Source organism: Mastomys coucha, unplaced genomic scaffold (assembly GCF_008632895.1).
Source record: "Mastomys coucha isolate ucsf_1 unplaced genomic scaffold, UCSF_Mcou_1 pScaffold6, whole genome shotgun sequence".
Lineage (NCBI taxonomy): Eukaryota > Metazoa > Chordata > Mammalia > Rodentia > Muridae > Mastomys > Mastomys coucha.
This window is the reverse complement of record NW_022196912.1, coordinates 19,093,333-19,112,703: the sequence shown is the minus strand read 5'-3', so window position 1 is coordinate 19,112,703 and position 19,371 is coordinate 19,093,333. Positions and strand designations below refer to the sequence as shown.

Below are 19,371 nucleotides of genomic sequence, written 5' to 3'. Positions count from 1 at the left end.
ACACACACACACACACACACACACACACACACACCACACAATTTGAGCCCACTTCATAACTGGCACATAGAAATCTGCATTTTATTCTTCTTCTAGACTCTTGGTCTTGGTTGGAGAATCACCCACTGTCCACACTAGTTTATAAAGTCCAAGCCCAAAATCTGTCAAGAGAGATTCGTTAGATAAAACTGTAGAGGGATCTTTGGTGTTCTTGTTGGCATTCTACCAGAAGAGTGCATGGATTTGGAAGGTCTACTTGATTCTTTGCTTGTTTCCTAAGAGTTGGCATCAGGCAGAATCCTGATGGTACTTTATGAACTCTTGATTTAGAAATGGCCTTAAACTGCTGAGTATATTATTGAAGTTCATGGTCAACTTGGCTCTGACAAAACCAGTACATAGGAGACAATTGTGAAAATAGCTCACTAAATGTCCCTTATATCATGACCTACCAACTTCAAAAGTGTGTAAGACTGTGGATTCTTAGCCTCCTCCTCACTGGTCAGTATTCTCTTTTGTGGTTTCTTTGGACCTACTATTCAGAAATGGTAGGGTTCTAATGAAAACATTGGACGGACAATGTGCTAAGAAACCATGATAGCCTTGGTTAGTTCTTGTTTTGTGCAGTATAAAATAAAAACTACAACTGATAAAAATATAACTGGACCATAGTCAATCATTGGGACTCTATAGCACTTAGTGGAAGGAATTATATTACTTTCCAAGCCCTGTCACAATATACTGACTGATCAAGTATATGAAGACAATTCAAAGCTGATTGTGATATTATTTATATTTATTTTCTGAAAATGAGTAGACTTTCTTTTTATCATTTCCAGTCTTTCATATCACCCTGTAGGTGTATTGTCATAGAGTAAATAAATCTGTTAGAATATTAGTGGAATCTGAGCCCAGACTTGGAGCTCTACACTACAACTTTGCTGCAGCTCACAGATTCCTTCTGAGTTATATATTTGCATCATTTTACTAGGTTGCCAGCGATGAAGGTTGTTTTAGGGGCCCCAGGTTACCACATTAATTTTCTATGTATCTTTTACTGTGCACTGTTCAGAACTGACTTGGGGCATGGTTGATCCAAATAACTGCAGAAGGGTTAATTATTATGTGTGGCCCCAGATCTCTCATCTCATGTTGGGGAAAATTTCAGTGATTTAAGTAGGTGTTCTAGCTCTGTAAAGAATGGCCCCAGGTTGGCAAAAAAGCAGGTATGGAAAATGTGCTCACAGCCAAATTTACAAGAAAAAAGTAACTGGTTAACGTAAAAGGAAATGGTTTTGACAGATTTACACTCTGGGGTGTATTAGAAACTGACCAAAATTCAGGACTCAAGTGTGTTTTTGTCTTAAAGTGGGAGAATCTGACTCTGGTCAGATGGTGGAAAATGGTCTGGTGTCAAGGACATGTAAGGGACATATGGCCCTGGTCTCTATCCCGTCATGGTTTTTACTTTATGGTCCCACCAACACTCTTTCTCTGTGCTCTTTAGATTTAGGTGTGGATCATCAGCCCAGAGAAGAGAAGAAGGAGTGCTATTATAATCTGAATGATGCCAGTCTCTGTGACAACGTGCTGGCCCCCAACGTCACCAAACAAGAGTGCTGCTGTACGTCGGGTGCCGGCTGGGGGGACAACTGTGAGATCTTCCCTTGCCCAGTCCAGGGAACAGGTAAGATCTACTCACTGGCATGTGCACACTGCCTGGTCACTTGGTGTTTATGGGTCTGCTGGTGATTATCTTTTGGTTATGGCTTTGAAATCTGGAAATAGCATTCACTGTCTTTGTGACTTAAATTAGTCTATTCTTCTGTGAACTCCATTCAAGCTGAGCCTTAGCCCCATCCCATCTCCATATGGATTCTTAAATTCTGTCTGTCATAGGATGTGCTGTTACAGTCAGGCTCTGTAGATGTGTGAAAGATAATTCAGGTTTATTCTGTTTAAAATAAAAGCCATCTTATTTATTTGTTTATTTGTGTGTGTGTGCATGTGTGTGTGTGTGTGTGTGTGTGTATGAGAGAGAGAGAGAGAGAGAAAGAGAGAGAGAGAGAGAGAGAATATGAATCACATGAGCATCTGAATGTGCTCATTTGTGTACTTGGAACCAAGTCATCTCCATCATTTTGTGCCTATTCTTTTGAGGTAGAGTCTCTCACTGAACCTTGGACTCAAGTTCTCTCAGTTAAGCTAGAAGACAACATCTCTTTGGAGCTGTAGTTATAGACATATGTAGAACACCCAGCTTGCTAGGTTGGTGCTGGGATCCGAACTTCTGTCCCCCTGATTGAGGGGCACTTAATAGTGAGCCATCTCTTAGCTCTCCAGATTCATCTTATTTTGTACTGATGACAGCATTATCAATCAGTACAACTTGTGTATGTAAGCCAAACTTTTACTTCATAATCTTTTACTAAACCTTAAAAACACTAACTACCACAGTAGTGCAGAAGAGCAGTCATGATATCAAATAAAACATGGGTGAAGTGGGAGAGTTAAAAAGTATATGCTATGTTGCCAAGCATAGGGGTGCATACCCTTAATTCAATTACCCAGGAGGCAGGGGCAGGCAGATCTCTGTTAGTTCAGGCTAGCTTAGACTGCCTAGAAAATCATAGGCTATCCAGGACTATACAGTAAGACCCTGTCTCAAAAAAACAGAAAAAGAATCAACTTCTGAAGTCACTGGATGTCTTCTCACTTAACCCATGCTTTTGAGACCCTGCTGGATTTAGGGTTTTAATGTTTCTGTGTCTGAGAATATGAAGCTGGATTAAAAACCTACATTCAGGGAAATGTTGAATCTCTGTTTCCTTTTTCAACTCATTGTTTTATTTGGTTTTGTCTCTCTTCAAATCAGCTGAGTTTACGGAAATGTGCCCTAGAGGGAAAGGTTTCGTCCCCGCTGGAGAATCCTCTTACAACATGGGTGGTGAGAACTACAAAGGTCAGAGTCAAATGCACATGAGTTTCCAACATGTGTCAGTCACTCCGGTGGGAGCCTGGCTTGGGTTACACAGTGGTAGAGTTCTGTTGGGCCATGGAAACTGGTGACTGAGCCCTTTATTCCACCCCTGGAGGAAGGTCTTTGTGGATGCTGGACAAACTTGTGATTTGGGGTCAGAAGAGCAGAGACTTCCTGGCCTTGAGGGGTCAGGGAACCTTCTGAGTTTCCAGCTGTTCATCTCTGAAACAGGAATGTTTTCAGAAGTGCAATGAGCTTTCAATAAGTCTAACTACTTGTCGCAAAATGTTATAGTCAGGATGTATTCTTTCACTCTAGACATACACTCCAAATTATATAAACCATGAACATGTATGTTTATCGTGTAGCCCTTTATAATTAGCTAGGAAGCTAAGCTTCTTGCTTTTTTAATAGCGTATCCTACTTTTCCTACAATATTTTACTAATGACTGCAGATTCATGATGAAGATTGAAAAATGGGAAAATATAAGTAGCTGTTTTATATCTCTAGTACCGCATATTACCTGTATATTCTAGTGAATATATATATATATGTACATATATATATAACATTTTCTCGTTGACTGACTTTTGACAGTCCCATGTTAGAGATATTATTATGACCTACTATATATAAGGTGGTTTTTTTCATTGTAGTTTAATATTGAAAACTGGAAAGTGACTGGAAAAGAGACTATGAAAATGGTTTTATTATCCATCCATTTTTGGAAAGCTAGTATTTGAACGGTATAGACTAATTCAGTAGCTGAATAAGAAATTCCATTTGTACTTTTCAAATACATCTATGACTTAGTCCAACTGGATTAGGAGACTTGGTCTGTGGTATGTGTTGAATGGTTTTCAAGCTCATAAATATCACATACTATATTTTTACAGGAATGAAATTAAATTTCACTTCATATTATGAACCTCGACTTTGCTCTAAGGTTATCTTCTCTTATAGATAAAACCCAGTTCCTCCTCCTAACTGTGCTGTGATTGATAGAAGAAGACAGGATTCAGACAAACATGGCCACATGCTCTGTGCTTGGCTCTGCCATTTTCCACTTGTGTAAAGTTAAACAGGTCTTTCATGGACTTGGCAGTCTTCAAGAGGAGAGCCAGATTATATGAGCTCCGAACTGCTTAAATAGGCAACCCTAGACTGTCCCAAATCCTTTACATAGATTAGCTTACTCATCCTTTGGATCTGAGTAAATTTGTGGAGTCTCATTATATCCAAATGTTCCTAGAGACATCTGTGATGGCTAAGAGGTAATTTCTATTGGTGAAGCAAGTCTGCCAATCTTCTTCTTACTTGCAATTCCATGAGTTTACCTCACTCCCCAGAAAAGACTTCTTTGTGCTCCGTCAAATTATTCACGGCAATTTTGTACAACTCAGCTAGGAAATACAGCAGCATATGTCACAGAGAGAAAGGCCCACTTCACAAAGGCTATGCTAGGGCAGGTTCTGAGAGCCACTATGGAATCCATAGATGAGCTCATCAAGCCTGAGGTAGCACTAGCACGGCATATGATCATGTTTCTGTGTCTGTCGATTAGGCCTAATTATATGATAGTTTTATATTATATATCTGTAAGATTCTTTTGAATATAATAATATCCAACCTGAAACCAGATACCAGTCAGGTTGTTTATAAGTGAAAAATCAAAACATACCCCTGTTTCAATATTTCTCAATTGTCTTCCCGTAGATGCTGATGAATGCTTGCTGTTTGGAGAGGAAATCTGCAAGAATGGTTACTGTTTGAACACTCAGCCTGGGTATGAATGCTACTGCAAGCAAGGGACATACTATGATCCTGTCAAATTACAATGTTTTGGTAAGCTTTAAAAGAATATAGTAAGGTATGCTTAGAAAGTACACAGAAAAAAGCAAAGAAATGCTATGTAGTAAAAAATGGTGTGATTTTTAAATCTAAATCATGTCTGAATCTATATGATGTTAAGGATACTTAGGTGTTTTATGGCTCTCTTTCTTGAGAAAGGTTTGAGAAATAAACACCTTTCATCCTTGTATTTGAATGGGTGTCAGGTAAAGAGTTAATATTCATTGTGGTATAAAAAATCCAGGTCACCAATATGACTGCAGTGTTCTTTTGGTCTGTAAAACCTCCTGTTTCAATGGTTAGTTCATGTGAGCAGAGGACATTTTTAAGTACTCATGCAGATTTCAACACTTAAGCCGAAAACCATGTTCTCTAGTAGGAAAAAATATAGCCTAAGGAAATAATTTTTAAAAGTATCGAAAAATGGCATTTTATCTTAAGTTTTTCTAGGCATGCCTCATGTCTCTGTATTTTCTTTCCATATTTAATAACAGCAGCAGCAGCAACATGGCTTTTCCTCAGTGACTGTCCTTCCGGTCACAAGGGGTCCCTCTGGATAATGATGTGTAGTTCATTCAAAAGTGGCAGCTCTTGATATCTGGACTGAATTTAGCAGCATGTTAACTTGGATGCCTGTATAAAGCACAAACGATTGCTGATTTTCTTTGCTTATTTTCTTTTCTCTTAAGATATGGATGAATGCCAAGACCCTAACAGTTGTATTGATGGCCAGTGTGTTAATACAGAGGGCTCCTACAACTGCTTCTGCACCCACCCAATGGTCCTGGATGCTTCTGAGAAGAGATGTGTGCAACCAACTGAATCAAATGGTAGGTTTGGATATGAGATACAAATGTTTATCCAGACAAATGGTCAAGGTTGTCATTTTAGTTAAAAATGGGAATTACTCAAAAAATAGTTCCTTGGTTATCTTAAAGAAGTTAAGAGCTACTAAGAGAAATAATGAGGTACATGTGGTTAACGTGTAGATTTGATACTTGGTACGTACTCATTAGGCGAACATCAGGGTACAGAGGGGTTGAGCATGTGGCAGGGCTGCTCTACCTGAGGGTTCAACATACTTAAACTTCAGAGGAAGATGTGTGGTCAGGAAAAAAAAGAATTATGTTTGCCCGGGGTTCAGGACACGGATAAGGCCAGACAGAACAGAGTGTGGAGCTCATCACAGGGGAGAACCTTGAAATGCATGAGTCCGAATCTTCACCGATCTCTGAGCCTGTGGCATGCCATTGATTATTGGTATAATAATCACATTTAGGAAATTCCATCAAAGGTGGAAAGTTTAGAATTAAAGATGCCGGAGTGAAGTATTACTGGTCCAGGGTTTGGCCATCCATGGGAAACTATGGATATAGAAAGAAGTGGTGGGGGTTGTCAGGGTCAGAACGAGAAGCCCATGAAAGAATAGCAAAGTAACAAGCCCCTTATATAGTGAGAGGAGGTTCTGGAGGCAAGCATTCAGCCAGGACACCACAAGCAGGCGGAATGTCTGCTGATGGACCAGCATTCAGCTGGAGATGACATAGATATGATCTGTGGAAAGAGCAGGCTAGATCCAGACTGGGAAGCTACGCTTAGCAGTAGGAATGGAGACTTTGAAGCTTGCTGGCTTCCACCACAGCCTTGGCGGAATAGGAACAACAGTGCAATTGTCATGGAACCATGTCTTCCCTTGCAGAACAAATAGAAGAAACGGATGTCTATCAAGACCTGTGCTGGGAGCAGCTGAGTGAGGAGTACGTGTGCAGCCGTCCTCTCGTGGGCAAGCAGACCACGTACACAGAGTGCTGCTGTTTGTACGGGGAGGCTTGGGGCATGCAGTGCGCTCTCTGCCCCATGAAGGACTCGGGTGAGCTGCCGTCCACTTTATTATCCAAGTGGCCTATGGTACCTCTTCTTCATCTCCTTGGCATTTTTCTCATAGAGCCTTTCTCCTTGCATCTTAGTTCACCACAGGGGTGTGTGTGTGTGTGTGTGTGTGTGTGTGTAGTAGAAGACACAGTTGTATAAACATCTGCCTCCTGGTTTGACTTCAGGCCAGACCACATCATTACTTTTGAAACCATCATTCTACTTCCTCCTAGAATGATAAATGACCTGAAGAAATATTATCTAACCATCTGTGGCATGGTGTGTGTGTATGTGTGTGTGTGTTAGAATTCATATTTTCAGATACTTCATTATTTTGCTCTTACCAAGCATTCAGTTAATCCAATTTTTAAAATCGAGAGGGGAAATAGCATTGAGACTATAAAATATTAATGTAGGTAGAAGTTCAGGCATTAATGTTAGACTTCATATGAGAGACACTGGTGGAGCGCTCTAATCCAAAAATTCAAAAGTTTAGTTTTTTGAGTACTTCAGATTTGGGGATTAAATATTCTCAATTGGCAAAGTCTGTCCAAAGACTTTCTCCACGTTTGAAAAACTACTTAGTTACTGTTCTGTGAAGAGACACCATTCTCAAAGCAACTCTTGTAAAAGAAGGCATTTAATTGAGGTTTTGCTTATACTTTCAGAGGGTTCATCTATGATCATCATGACAGAAAGCGGATAGGCATGGTACTAGAGCAGTGGCTGAGAGTTTAAATCCTGATCTATAGGCAACAGATACTGGGTCTGATATAGGCTTTTGAAACTTCAATCCCCACACCCAGTAACACACTTCCCCTAAGAAGGCCATACCTCTGGATCCTTCCCAAACAGTTCCACTAACTGGGAAACAAGCATTCAAACACATGAGTCTATGAGAGACCATTTTTATTCAAACCACCACAACTACAAACCTTGAAATATTTCTGGTCCCAGACATTTCGAGTAGGGGATGTTCAACTTGTTTAAGAAAGCTGGCTTGTCAGGTAAAAGCCCTTGCCAACAAGCCTGACAACCTGAATTCAGTCCCCAAATTCTACAGTGTGAAAGGACAGAACACACACACACACACACATACACATATGTGGTCCTCTGACATCTACACATGTGATGTGGGATATGTGCCTACACACAAATACATAAATGTCAAAAAAGTAAGAAGAGATTAGAAAAAGAAGAATAAGGGAAATGAGTTTACCTATTTTTCTGTTTTGGGTGTGAGCACCACCTGTTGATTCTCCTGGTATTGGAAGATGTCTAGCCACTAGCTGTGTTTTCTGGCCGGCTGTTTGGTGGCTGCAAAGGGTTTGTTTCTTTTCCGACCGTCTAAGCTGCTTCTTATTTAAAGGAAGGTACTCGAAAGTGTTTAATACATCATTTTCTCAAACTGATTTGTTAAAGAAAACCCAGTGTGCTGGAGCAAGACAAAGGCATTTGTAACTGGCACATATTCTCAGAATAGCAAGGAGGGGAGGGATTGCTTCAAGAAGGGAAGGGCGTTAATTTTCAGTTAATTCAATTATGGAAATGTATCTTTCAAGCTATTTTATAAAGGTAACATCCCGGGTTAGAAATAATTTTAAGTCAGTGTAGCATGGAAAAGAAAATAATTTGAAATGCCACAAAAAAAAAGTAAACACTTAAAGTAACAGATGGGAGTGATAGCCACTCGGAACTGGGAAGACCAGGTTCTGAAGCAGTAGGCACTCGGAGCTGGGAAGACCCGGGTCTGAAGCAGTAGGCACTTGGAGCTGGGAAGACCCGGGTCTGGAGCAGTAGGCACTCGGAGCTGGGAAGACCCGGGTCTGAAGCAGTAGGCACTCGGAGCTGGGAAGACCCGGGTCTGAAGCAATAGGCACTCGGAGCTGGGAAGACCCGGGTCTGAAGCAGTAGGCACTCGGAGCTGGGAAGACCCGGGTCTGAAGCAGTAGGCACTCGGAGCTGGGAAGACCCTGGTCTGGAGCTGGAGCTGGCACACTGCTCATGGCAGCAGCCTTCTCCGAGGACACACTCACGTCTCTAGCTCCTGGGATTGTGGGGAGGGCAGGAAAGTGTGTGATTACAGATGGCAGTGACTTAAGCCCAATAGGCTGATGCCACAGGGAGACAGAATGAAATCAGTACAGAGATAAATGCAGCCAGGCCTGAGTCTCCTCACTGTGCTTCATCTCCTCCATGTCTCCTTCTTCTGCAGTGACTTTCATTAAAAAAAATAATTAATAATTCCAAAGAATTAAGACAAGTAATGAAGTTATATCCCCCTCTATCTGCTCTGTCATATTTAAATCTCACTCCCTGAAGATGGTCACTCTTGACTATTGGCCTTTGAGCCTATAGGCTTTTTATTATACACCCATTTATTAGAGATTTTGTTAGTCATTGATATATGTCTAGTGTAATATTTAAAACCGAACTCAATACCACCAGTCTGAGCAACACTTTAACAGTCTATGTCAATACCCCTGAAACCAGTTCACCTCCTAACCACAAGCCACGTTTTGTACCTTTTAACATCATCCATCTTAAATGCATATTTAAGATTGTGATTGGTGGTGTTTTAGAACTGATAGAGGAAGGGTTGTGCAGAATTTGTTCTACCTATGCAGCCATGCTTTGTGCTTGCTATCTTAATTGTTCCTTCATAGCCTCTCTCAGCCCCAACCCTGACTTTTCCATTGTAAACAACGCTACAGTGAACCTCTATGTATGGACTCATAGGACTTCCCAGGGACAAAACCCCACAAGTCATAACACTGAGCCAGGGACCATATTCACTTTTATCTGATACCATTATTCCCACCAATTCAAAGTTGGAAAATTTATACACAGGGTAATATTTACCATTCTACCACTGACTTTGAACTTGTTCTTTGTCTTCGGGGACTGCTTCCATGTTGAGAATGGAACCTTGAGTAAAACACAAAGTCTACTCCCGAGCCACACACACGGTTCCTTTAGAGTTGTTACTACCATGTGGGTAAATATATATTCTATATACATCCCCTTGTTTCTGGGAGCCTGGAGAGCTCTTCTTATGCTGCCCAGTGACTATGTTTGTCTTGCCGCTGCTGTTGGCTCTGTGTCTTCTTATCCGTAGATGTAGGATGCGTAATTTGTTTGCAGCCCTGACCTTTTGGACTATGTTGTGCTTGTGCTTGTAGTCATGCATGCTCAATAGAAAGGATTTGTGAAGAGCCACATGTTATTCTGTCTCCAGCTTGATTCTGCGATGCTGTATTTACTGCCTGTGACTGGGTTGCCGAGCACCTTGGGTAATATGTAATTGACTGGGTTTTCAAAACAGATATTCAAATCAAGGCTGGAGAGGTAGCTTAGTGACTGAGAGAGAGCACTTGCTGATATTCCAGAGGACTCGAGCTTGGTTTTCAGTACCATCAGTACCATGTCACATGGCTCACAACCATCTGTATCCCCAGGTCCAGAAGATCCAATACCTTCTTTTGGCCTCTAGAGGCACCTTCACACATATTACACACACACACACACACACACACACACACACATACACACACACACGGCACACATACAGAGAGAGGCACACTAGATGCAAGTCAAAAGTGTTTTCTAATGTAACCAAAATCAAAAGCCCTCATAAAATATATAGTTACCTAACACCTGAACATGAATCAACTGATGTAGAAGTAATTGTTGTTGTTATACAAGTTTCTCTTCTACACTGCTGCTCCATACACATAAAGATCAAGTCAGTGAGCCAGGAGGATCATCTGAACTCCAGCCCTGGTTCTGAGGTTGTAGGGATGAGAGTACAGGATTCTGCATTCTGACAGTCCTGGCGAACATGCCTCCCAATGATAATCACTAGTGTTTCAAGGGAGCTAAAGAATGTGTGAGTTTTAAAACCACATGCTGAGAATTCTGTCTCTGAGCCCTTTAAACACACTTTTTTTTGCATTTCTAGACTATTGAGAAGAACAGCATTGCCCTTTGTTATTTCAAACACTGGATTAACCCCAGCCTGCCAACACTGAACCTTCTAGTTTCTGAAGGAGGAACGCACTGTTTTGGGGAACAATCTGTTATTGATAGAAACAGTGCTGGGGGAATTTGAAGAACTAATCGCAGTGCCTGCTGTCAGCTTTGAGCATTAAAGTGCCATGTAAAGTATAGCTCTGGCTCAATACAGGCTTTCACACTTCTGGTCCAACAGGTCATAGGCATAATTCTTGCTCAAGCAGCAAGACTGAGAATACTGGCAGGTGGAGTGTGCGGGAGTGACTCATGCCTCGTGGCTCTCAGAAGCCAGATGCTGCCTTGTGTGTCGGCACTGCATGGGAGAGAATGAGTGGAGGGTGAAGGGTTATGTTAGGAGATCCTCACATGAGAAGAACCATGTTTTTGTGTAATTTTATTCACTTTGGGGGCCACTCTGGATTTGATGTCAGTCCTTAGCTAGTTAAGGGGCCAAATGGGAGGCTAATTTAGGAGAAAGCCCCCGGTTATTGGTGGTAAGGTGGAGGGGGGGTGTCAGTAGTGTGGTGGGCATGTGCTAACAACCTCTACCTTCTAGAATACCACCTGCCTTGTTCCCACCCTGCCTCCTCTTCCTTCCTCTCATTTCCACAATACCTTCCCTACTCGCTCTTAAAATGTCAGTGGCTGAAGTTCCTTCGGGAGGACCTCAATATTTGATCTATTCATCATCATGTGAAGTGAGATTCTGAAAGGCAAGGCTGTTAAGAAAACCAGTTCAAACCAAATAGACCACTGTATCCATACTTCAGTTGAGAGAGGGCAGGTATGGTTTGCTCCCTGGGAAGTCTTCATGCCATGCTAGAAGGAACTCATAGTTATCAGAATGAGGGATCTTTGATTAGAAATTTCCTGCTTGGTTTTCATGGGTCTCAGTGCCAGGAATTGTTGAAAGGCATCTGGTTCTCCAGTCTGTCTTAAATGCACAACCACTGCCTCCTGCTGGAAGAGGATGTGTGGCTGAGGCTGAGGCTGAGGTCAAGTCCTGCTCAATGGCAGAGTCAGAGCCAGGCGTCTTGCCTCCAGACTCTGTTCAGTGTGGTCCGAGCCCTTGCTCCCCAAGAACTCAAAGTGCATTTGAAATGCACAGTATTATTTTTTATTATTATTATTATTATTATTATTATTATTATTATTATTATTATTATTGGAAACATGAAAGTAACAGAGTGGAGAATTAAAGCTGAAACCTTTCGATGTTCTCGTGTGGTGTGCGATGCAGGCAACAGGATGTGATTTTAGAGTTAGTAGTGAGGGTTGCCCATCAAGTGAAGGCAGTGTCAGCTTGTCCTTCCAAGCACCCTGGCAGGCCTGATTGGGTCATATGTATCCAATCGGCTAATGAAGTAAAGCCAATGATTCTTGCCCAAGTAAAATTTAAACTTAGAAAACATAAGCATATATATACATATTTAGTGTTATCAAATGGAGATAAAAATCTTCCTGTGAGCAATAAAAGACAGACACATTTGAACACTCAATTCTATAGTACCCAGGAATCGCAGTGTTTATAATTATACTATTTAAAGAATTTTACTCCTGATGAATAAATTGTTCAGAGAGCCATGTTGTAAGGTAACTGAACATAAAGTCTTGCTAGAGACCTCCCTTCTAAAATGTATACATTTCAAGTGCTTACCTAATGGGAGAACTGTGTTGGGAGAGTGCTCCCTGTTGGTAGTCTGTTGTACTACAACATGCATCCACCTCGGAAGCACTCCTGAGCTCTGGTATTATTGGTCGGAGTAGTGTTCACTTTCATTTTTTGTTACCGTCTCAATGGAAATGGCAGTGGCACAATAGGAACAAATTTCAGTCATATTTTAATAATGATCAATGTATTAGAATTATTGTCCTTCTCTATCTCCACTAAACAGTCTGAAGATACAAATGCATATCAATACTGGAGTCACTAAGTCATCCTATGGATGTGCTTGAGTGACAGAAAACAAAACATCGTAAGGAGAAATGGAACCAGCTGTGTCTGGAGCCGATTGATGAGCTGTGACACATCTGTCCAGTGGAAAACACACTGCAGGCATTTTCTACCTGAAGCACAGCTACAGAGCCTGATAGAGAATGCTGCTTAAGCCATTAAAACTTTTATTACATTTACTTATCATGTGTGTACGTGTGTGTGTGTGTGTGTGTGTGTGTGTGTGTACATTCACATTTACATGTGCCACAGTGTGTGTGTGTGTGTGTGTGTGTGTGTGGTGAGATTTTGTGGGTCTGGGTCAACAGGCTTGCCAGAAAACATCTTAACCCACTGAGCTATCTTGCCAGCTGTATGCCATATTCTATAAAAAGGCATAAAACATAATAAATTCAAAGAAAGAACATATATAGCTATGTTGATGGCTTCTTATAAATCCATATCCTTTTCACTACTTGAATTTGTTTATATATATTACATAATCATCTCATTTAAAATGTCCATCTGAGACTTGAACTCAGAAAGCAGGGACTAGGTATAATTATGCCATCTCTGTTTCCCAAGTAAGAACTAAATGAATGGTTAATAAATAGCACGAGAGCCATGAAGTGAATATACACGATACAGGACAGTATTGCCTAATGTCCTGTGTAGTTGGTCACTACCTAAAAGAAAGGATTTTCTTTACAAATTATTAAATTCTTCATGTGCCTGCCTCTTAACACAAATGTTACGACAAGTAAGTTGTGTGCCTCTCGTGGCTGACAAGGGGAGAGATACATTTTCTGAGATGCAAATCTAATTGTATATCATTTTCCTGTTTTTCACTTTCAACTTAAATCTAAACTTTGTAAACTTAAATATATTTAAAATTAGGCATTTCTTCCTTCATTTTGTTATTTACTAAACATATTCTCTTTAGTAGGCCAAAAAGTTTGTGACAGATTCACAATTTGTGTTTGTAATGTAAAACAGAATTGTGAACTCGGGTGTTTTATTCCCAAACACATCTTCTAAATATACACATGATATTTTTGCTATGCCAAATGTTGTGAATATCCTGATTGCTAACCTAGCATAACCTTTTATGTATGGTTTTACCCAAGGAAAAGGATTTAGACTCCGCCTTAGAGATGACTGAGTCAGTGACTTCCACAGCCGCGCACGGCTCTCCCACATTCTCAAAGACCACAGTGTAAGCTGTTGTGTAACAGCCTTGGGGTGAGAAGGAAGACAGACATTTGACTTGCAGGTGACACTTGAAAAAATATTGTAACTGGGCAGTACTTGTAAAAAGCCTTCCAGCATTCACGGTGTAAGGGCTTTTCCAAGAAATATGTTCCCAGAGAATGTTAATAATAACTTCGGAACATCCCACTTGGGAAGCCCAGCAGAGGGCTACCTTTCACTTAGGCGATTCAGAATCCCTCTCTGGTTTGGTGGTTGGTTCTGCTCATTGCACTAGACACATGCTTTCAAATCTCCTGTATCTAAAATGAAGGGCTCTCTGTGGACTTGTAATAATTTAATCCTGCTTAGTATGAACGCATGCATCCTTTTGGTCACAGATTCTGTACACTACGATTAAAGAAAGTCACTTTGAGACAAATAGAGTGGAGGATGGCTAAGCTAGAAAAGTCATGCAAGCCTTCTAAACTGAGTTGAAGTATTCCATGAAGGCTGGGGTTCACTTCTGTGGGGCTGAATTTTGGTGTCCAGGGAAATTATATGCTGTGTGGATTTGCTGGCCTGCAATTTTTGCTGTTTCTCACTGAAAGATTATTGCATTTATTTAGAAAACTAAACATCACCCCTCCCAAAAAAAGCAAAAAAAAAAAGTTTTCTTTTTACAATGGGATGGTCGTGAAACAACATTCAATAGAGAATTGTGTCTATACGTCTGTTAGATGCTGTTTCTTCCAGCGTAGAATGGCAGTACCAACAACCTGCCTCAAGGGGGAGCCCAGGCGTTAGCTGTGCGTTAGCTGGGTTGTAGGACAGTAAATAGCCCTGTGTTAAGTGATTGTTATTAAATCCCATTCTAGAAAATAAGTTGAGCTCATGATGGTTCTATATGGTTACCTTGTTATACAGTGCTGGCATCTCTTTGAAGTACTAGGTTGAAGGGTGTTTAGGAAGAACCATTAAGGGTGCCAGAGGTGTGTTTAGGAGGTAGTGCGGCCCCAATAGCTCTGCATACTGGTGAAAAAGCTTCGTACGTGCTGTACCGGCTTCTCTACCAGTGTACCGCATGAGCTGTGTGGGAAGCTCTATGCCTGGAGAGTTCTACCTAAGGATGGCTTTTGAGTGAACATTTGATGTATTTGATCTACAAAATGTAAAACCTAGACTCTAAGCAATTAACTTGAATATGTATATATAGCATGTAATCCTAAACTAACTTCCAAGAAAATGCATTTATTTATTCTTGCTTCTTGTTTCTGTCTCAAGGAAGGCATTATATATCCTGCTTTATGTAAGTCGTAACAATGTCATAAAATGTTGTCTTCCCTTACAAATTGTCCACTTGATTTTCTTGCAAGTTCCTTAGCTGATAAGGTAACCCACAACTCTTAAAATTTTCAATATTTAAACAGCCTTATTAATATCAGAGGTCAAGCTTAAATACAGGGGCTGAGGAAATAGTGCAGTTGACAGAGTGCATGTCTACCAAGTACAAGGCCCTGGGTTGGATCCCTAGCACCAAGTAAACCCAGCATGTAGATGCACTCCTATGGAACACTAGGGGAGTAAAGACGGGAGGGTCAGGGGTTCAAAGTAATCCTCATCGTACAGAGCAGGTGCAAGGCAGCCTGGTCTAGACGCCCTACCTCAAGAACAAATAAGTAATTTGAATTTCTTTGTATGTTTAACTCTCTTTCAACCTAAGATCCTAATTCTAAAAGCAAATACATTTCCAACTGAAATCCCAAAGTTTGTCTGTGAGACACTCTTTTCTTTTTAAACACAGTAGACATCCATAGTAACCAGGGGCAGGAAGGAGAACTTCACTCTAAATAAAACATTAATACACTGGCCTTATTACATCTGTAGTGTGTGGAATTACCACTTTAGGCCACCCGAGGTCTCTGGGTGGAGAAATTCAAGATTGACTCAGGCAGTTATTGGAGAATCAAGAGCCAAGACTTGAGGCAAGCATGCTCTCGCCAGCCACATGTGTCTTTACTGTCTCCATGTAAATAGGATCATGTGGCTGTCATATGCATTGATTTTTATAATTAGCCTTCTACTGAGACAGCTCTTAGGTATTAATAGGACAGAATCCGTTCAACTCTCTCCAACAGCTGTGGTCCCCTTCCTGAGCCAGGACTTGTCTTGAGCCTCCCCACCATGCTGAAGGTTCCCAGTAGACAATGTTTTTGTGGTCCCTGTCTCTGAAATGGGAAAAGGATAGTGTACCTGGGAAAGCAGCTAGCTCAATGGTTCTCAACCTTCCTAATGCTGCAACTTTTAATATAGGTCTTCAATATTGTGGTAACCACAAAACTATAAAAATTTTTTTGTTGCTACTTCATAATTTTCCTACTGTTTTGATCACAATGTAAATATTTTTGGAGGTAGAAGTTTGGCCAAGGGGTCGTGTCCCACAGGTTAAGAACCACTGGGCTAGATGAACAAGAGCAAATGACAGTGGGGTCAAGCACAAAATAGGGGTTGTAGACAAGAGTGAGATGCTGGAGACAACTGGAAATGTTGTGTTTTCAAACCATGCTCTGGGACTGGTGAGGTGGCTCAGCGGTTAAGAGAGTTAAGGGTATTCTTCCAGAGGTCCTGAGTTCAATTCCCAGGAACCACATGGTGCACATGACCTTCTATAAAGGGTTCTGATGCCCTCTTCTGGCATGCAGGTGTGCATGCAAACAAAGTACTCAAACGTTAAAAGACAAAACAAACAGAAAACTTGTGCCCTGGGGGTTGCATTTAGTGGAAAAGCAGTACCCTAGGAGACCCCATTCAGGTTATGATCACATTGTAGTTATTTATTTAAAACATTTAAGTAGAGAAATAAACATGGTTTGCCTAAGAGTAAGGAGTGTCTAAAAATAACAGACCCTGATAGAGCAGGGTGAAGTGTGGACAACAAGCTGTGTTCTGAGCCTAGTTCCCTGGAGTGTAGAGGACCAGCAGGTATCCCAGAGGCCCTGCAAGGTGGCTAGACTTAGACTGCAGCCTGAATTCAGTGATAGGAACTGCTGAAGCTGCTGGCCCAATGTCCCTATCTGCAATCTCTGATCACTGTGGAGGAGTTTGATTAATAGGCCATAGGTCACATGAGCACTTGTGGATGGCTTGGATGAGGGAGACGGACATTTAAGCCATACTTCGTTTCCCAGGGACTGCACTGTTTGTGTGCCAGCAATGGTTTGGCTACATTCAGTAATGCTAAGCATTCAAGAGAGGGAACAGCACTGACATCATATCTGAGTCCAAGTTAGCAAGCTAGAGTAGAGAAAGGAGGGCAGAAGATGAAATAAACCAGTTCAAAGTCCGATGATATTGTTGGGAGATACAAGAAATCTGGCTGATCTCAAAAGTAACCACTTTAGCAGTCTCAGCTTTCCATTTTGAAATCTGACATGACCGGTCCAGTTTTCTAGAAGTTTCCATTCAGTGCCAACTTGGTCTGAAGGGTTTGCTCTGAGTTGGTTTTCACACATTGACATACAAGGTTGCTGGGTTTGTTGCTGCTGCTGCTGCTGCTGTGTTGTTGTTGCTGTTGTTGTTCTGTATCTTGTTTGCTTCTCCTTTGTGGAGCCAGTTGTGGTTTGCTCTAGAAATGACTGTAAGCGCCGCCCGGAGAATCCCACAGCCCCGAGGTGTGCTTGGGGTTTTCAGCTGATGGGGTTGTATGTGCCTTTACCTGTTCTTTGAAACCCTTTTCCAAGTCTACTGCGGGTAGAGCTGAGGTGCTGGCTGCTGGCTTTTAAATGTGAACCTCTGGCCAGCTCTGGCAAGCATTGGCAGATGACAGGTACGGGAAGGTTGATCCATTCTCCCCAGCAACAGACAGATTGCACCCCTTATGACTGGAGAAAAAAACAGCTAACAAGAGCTAAGAGAGCAGTCTGAGATGGGGGTGGGACTCAGTGGTAGAACGTGAGCCTAGCATGCATGACAACCTGATTTGATTCCCAGAACCACAATTTTTAAAACAATAAATCTCATGTTTGGATGAACTTCCAGAGGTAGAGCCTAGGAAGTAATTGTTTGCTCGCCATTAACAGCCAATCTTTTAAGAAAGAAACAACCTTTAAGAAGAAAGTGCAGGGGCCGGAGAGATGGCTCAGTGGTTAAGAACACTGAATGCTCTTTCAGAGGTCCTGAGTTTGATTTCCAGCAACCACATGGTGGCTCACAACCATCTGTAATAGGATCCAATGCCCTCTTCTGGCGCATCTGAAGATAACTACAGTGTACTCACATACATAAACTAAATAAATAAATCAAAATTAAAGAAAGTGCAGCTTTCTGACTCATCGATGCCTTTTTAAGTTTGCTCCTGAGCCTTGAGTCTCAAGGACCAGCAGAGCTGTCTAAATAGTGGTGTTGGTTACATAATGCTTATCCATAAAAGATGCCACTCACTTGGTAACATGTGTCCCTAGCAAGGATGACCAGAGCAGTCCCTGCCAGAGTGAACCCCATTAGGATTGTAACTGATCATGAACAGCCCCTGGGGGAAGAAAGAGCAGAGCCACTTCAGAATGAGGTAAAATAGCAGCCTACAAAAAAAAAAAATTATAAAATGGAACCAGAGATCATAAAATAATTCCAGATTTTGCTATAAGCAATGATGTCTTATTTCCTATAATTGAGTGGCATATGTTTGTGAATAACTGTATAACCATTTACTGTTAAATAATAGTACATGAGTTACTCAGAAGTTGTTCTTCAAATAATGGCTGTGAGCTCTGAGGACTAGCTTATTGTTTTGCTTGTTTGTCTAGGATCTTGAGTTCTGCCTCATAAGAGAATTTTAAACAAATATCAAGGCAGTTTTCTCTATTGTAAACTTTAAAAATAATAATCAGCTAAAATATTTTTAAATACAATTATATTGTTACAGGAAATTATGAATATTTATTATTTAAATTATCATTCTAAGAAATTAGAATTTTGAGAACTTAACCTGACTTGGATTTTCAAATACCTTTCAATATCTCTCAACCTCAGTTTTCTTTGGGGACAGGTTTGTGGGGTGGGTAGGTATGGGGTGAGGTGATGGCTAATATAACATTAATGTCTAGTGCTTGTTACGGCAGATTGCAGCCACAAGTTTCAGGGATCTTTTTCCTTTCAGGATGACAGTATACATTCTGTTTAGAATCAGCACAAACTCAATGGCATTTTAAAGTTTCTTTTCTTATAAAGCTATATCAGAGCTACTTATTTATTTATTTATTTATTTTATCTTATTTGTTTGATTGACTTTATCTTATATATCCCTCGCATTTGTACTACTGGTTTCCAGTTTTGTGCTTTTATGCAGTTTCTGTGTGTGTGCGCACATGTGTGCCTGCACACGTGTGTCCCTGCCTCTGTATGTGTTTCTTGTGCTTTTAATTTTGGGTCTTTTTTTCCTGTTTCTTTGCTTGTTTTGTCCCATTTCTGTTTGATTGTTTGCTTGTTTACTATTTTTTTAGATGCCGGTTTGTTTTCTAATGAGACGGGGGGGGG

At 41.0% G+C, this 19,371-nt stretch overlaps 1 protein-coding gene and 1 long non-coding RNA gene across 9 annotated transcripts in view; one reads left to right on the top strand and one right to left on the bottom strand.

The window, feature by feature from the left end:
• The window catches only part of Ltbp1 (latent transforming growth factor beta binding protein 1), a 408,370-nt gene that overhangs the window by 373,154 nt on the left and 15,845 nt on the right, over positions 1–19,371 (top strand). For all 8 annotated transcript variants that reach the window (XM_031357859.1, XM_031357857.1, XM_031357858.1 and 5 more), the window contains 5 exons: positions 1,508–1,687; positions 2,876–2,962; positions 4,698–4,826; positions 5,522–5,662; positions 6,532–6,702. In XM_031357859.1, coding sequence (XP_031213719.1) covers positions 1,508–1,687; positions 2,876–2,962; positions 4,698–4,826; positions 5,522–5,662; positions 6,532–6,702 — 708 coding nt within the window. The remainder of the gene's footprint in view (positions 1–1,507; positions 1,688–2,875; positions 2,963–4,697; positions 4,827–5,521; positions 5,663–6,531; positions 6,703–19,371) is intronic.
• Positions 2,825–4,347, bottom strand: LOC116081186. Its single transcript, XR_004114733.1, has 2 exons — positions 4,299–4,347; positions 2,825–3,202 (listed from the first exon to the last, which is right to left on the bottom strand). It is a non-coding gene; the product is annotated as an uncharacterized LOC116081186 (long non-coding RNA).